Source organism: Neophocaena asiaeorientalis, unplaced genomic scaffold (assembly GCF_003031525.2).
Source record: "Neophocaena asiaeorientalis asiaeorientalis breed wild unplaced genomic scaffold, Neophocaena_asiaeorientalis_V1.1 scaffold217, whole genome shotgun sequence".
In the NCBI taxonomy this organism is placed as follows: domain Eukaryota; kingdom Metazoa; phylum Chordata; class Mammalia; order Artiodactyla; family Phocoenidae; genus Neophocaena; species Neophocaena asiaeorientalis.
The window spans coordinates 4138408-4140421 of NW_020172293.1; the positions used below are offsets into that span (position 1 = coordinate 4138408).

The window sequence follows — 2014 nt, forward strand, 5'->3', positions numbered from 1 at the left end:
TCCTCCAGTTTTCTAATGAGCTAAGGAAAGCAAATTCAGTTAATTGGCAGGAGCGGCTCTGCACTTGGCAGTTGTGCCCGGCTACATTCAGATCAGGATGTGCTGCTGTCTCAGGATGTAAAGACAGCAGCCGAGGTGCCAGGGCTGGTCCTGGAGATGAGAATGCGCTCACTTCCCTCAGCCCGGGGAGGCCCTCCACAAGTTGCTGCACCACCGCAGTGTCATTAAGACCTCATACGGCTCAGTCCTGGTGGATTTCATCTGGAAAAGAAGGAAAGGTTAAGGAGGCTTGAACATTCTAGACTGATGGGGAACTCTCACTGACAGTCATGATGCAGTGATACCACCTGCCTCTCTAAAGACATCTGTGTCCCCCAACTAGTCAGACTTCGGTTCATTGGGGCTTTCAAATGCCCACTTTGGGAAAGGAAGGTGAAGTGGGACTGTCTTTCCCTGTGAATCCCTCATACGCCGTCCAGTGGGGCTGGGCAGGGAATGGAGGTCGGTTCTCAAGGGCACAGTTAGCAGAGGCGAAGACCAGGCTTCCTCAGATGCTGGGGGTTTGCTGATCCACTAGCCTGGTGACCGGTGTAAGACGGTTGGGGGAAAGCGGGACAGACTTCCTGGAGGCTCTAGGAAAACAGATTCAAACAGGGGAGTCACAGGTGAGAGCAGGGGAGACAGCGGGAGTGACAGTGAGTATGGAATGGAATGCTAGATCCTGGAGTGAAGTGATTGCAGAAGAGCGCCCACTCAGAGCCCTGCCCCATCCTCTCCCGGAGATGAATCATCCTCAAAAATGGCCGAAGTGGGGTGGAGGATGGGCCAGGTCAGAAACTTCTGGAGCTGGGTTAGAGCACACCTGCCCAGGCCAGGCCCTCCCAGGGCAGCCGTGGGCCACAGAGTTTAGTAATTAAGTTGTTTACTACTTGAGTAGTTGACTAGTTTGAGAACTTGGGTTCCGAGCCAGCCACACTGCAGATGGCATTCTGGCTCTTCCCCTTACTAGCTGTGTGACTTTCTCCAAACGATTATACCTCTCTGATCCCCATCTCCTCATCTGTACAACAACGGTGATATCACTAGTAACCATTTCATGGGAATGTTATCAGAGTTGGGAGAAGTCCTCTGTGTATAACGCTTGGCAGAATACCTGTCATACAAGGAAACACTCACGGAAAGTAAGATGTCCTTTCATGGCTGGAACCTAATTTTATTGAGAGGGAAATCTCAGCTCTTGTCCAGCTCAAAAGAACAAGGTGAACAAAGTAACTTTGATTATAATTCTAGACATTAGAATTGCTGTTTTCATTTCTGCCATTTGAGGTACAATGAATAGAAAATGTTGTCCTCCTACTTATCAACTTCTTCCAAACACAGATGTTTTTGAAAACTTGTGGTGACAATAAATGGCCTGGAAATTAGTCTTTAACCGGTTCTCTTCCCTCCTCCCCTGTCATCCCACGGGAAGAATTCCCTGACCAGGAGTGCACCCCTTCCCAACGACTCCCAAGCCCGCAGCGGAGCCCGGTTCCACACGTCCTACGACAAGAGGTACATCATCAAGACCATCACGAGTGAAGATGTGGCTGAAATGCACAACATCCTAAAGAAATACCACCAGGTAATGTTTATCTTTATGTGAAACTCTGAGAAGGTTGACATTTGTGACAAATTATCATCAAGGCCAAAGATTTAAATATATAGTTAGGACATGACTAGAACACATTTGACAGAAAAATTCCCTCTAGCTGTGTTTTTAAAAATTACTGTGGCCGGATTACCGACAGTTAACATTTAGGAATGAATAGATCGGTAGTTAAAAGACGTAACACGTTTAATCTAAATACCCTTCTGTACAATAGCTGTGATGATTACCACTCTGATTTTAAAATCACTCTGCTTAAGGTTTGGCAACATTTCGGAAGTGATTTTGCACGTGCTGGAAGTGAGGTGCTGACCTCTGAGTATTTATCCATTTATACCTACAGATCCTCTCCTGCTTGCACTGGGC

The 2014-nt window shown here is 47.4% G+C and overlaps 1 protein-coding gene across 1 annotated transcript in view; it reads left to right on the forward strand.

Moving 5' to 3' along the window:
* The window catches only part of PIP4K2A (phosphatidylinositol-5-phosphate 4-kinase type 2 alpha), a 145121-nt gene that overhangs the window by 86499 nt on the left and 56608 nt on the right, over positions 1-2014 (forward strand). Inside the window, exon 4 of the mRNA XM_024765718.1 lies at positions 1472-1624. Coding sequence (XP_024621486.1) covers positions 1472-1624 — 153 coding nt within the window. The remainder of the gene's footprint in view (positions 1-1471; positions 1625-2014) is intronic.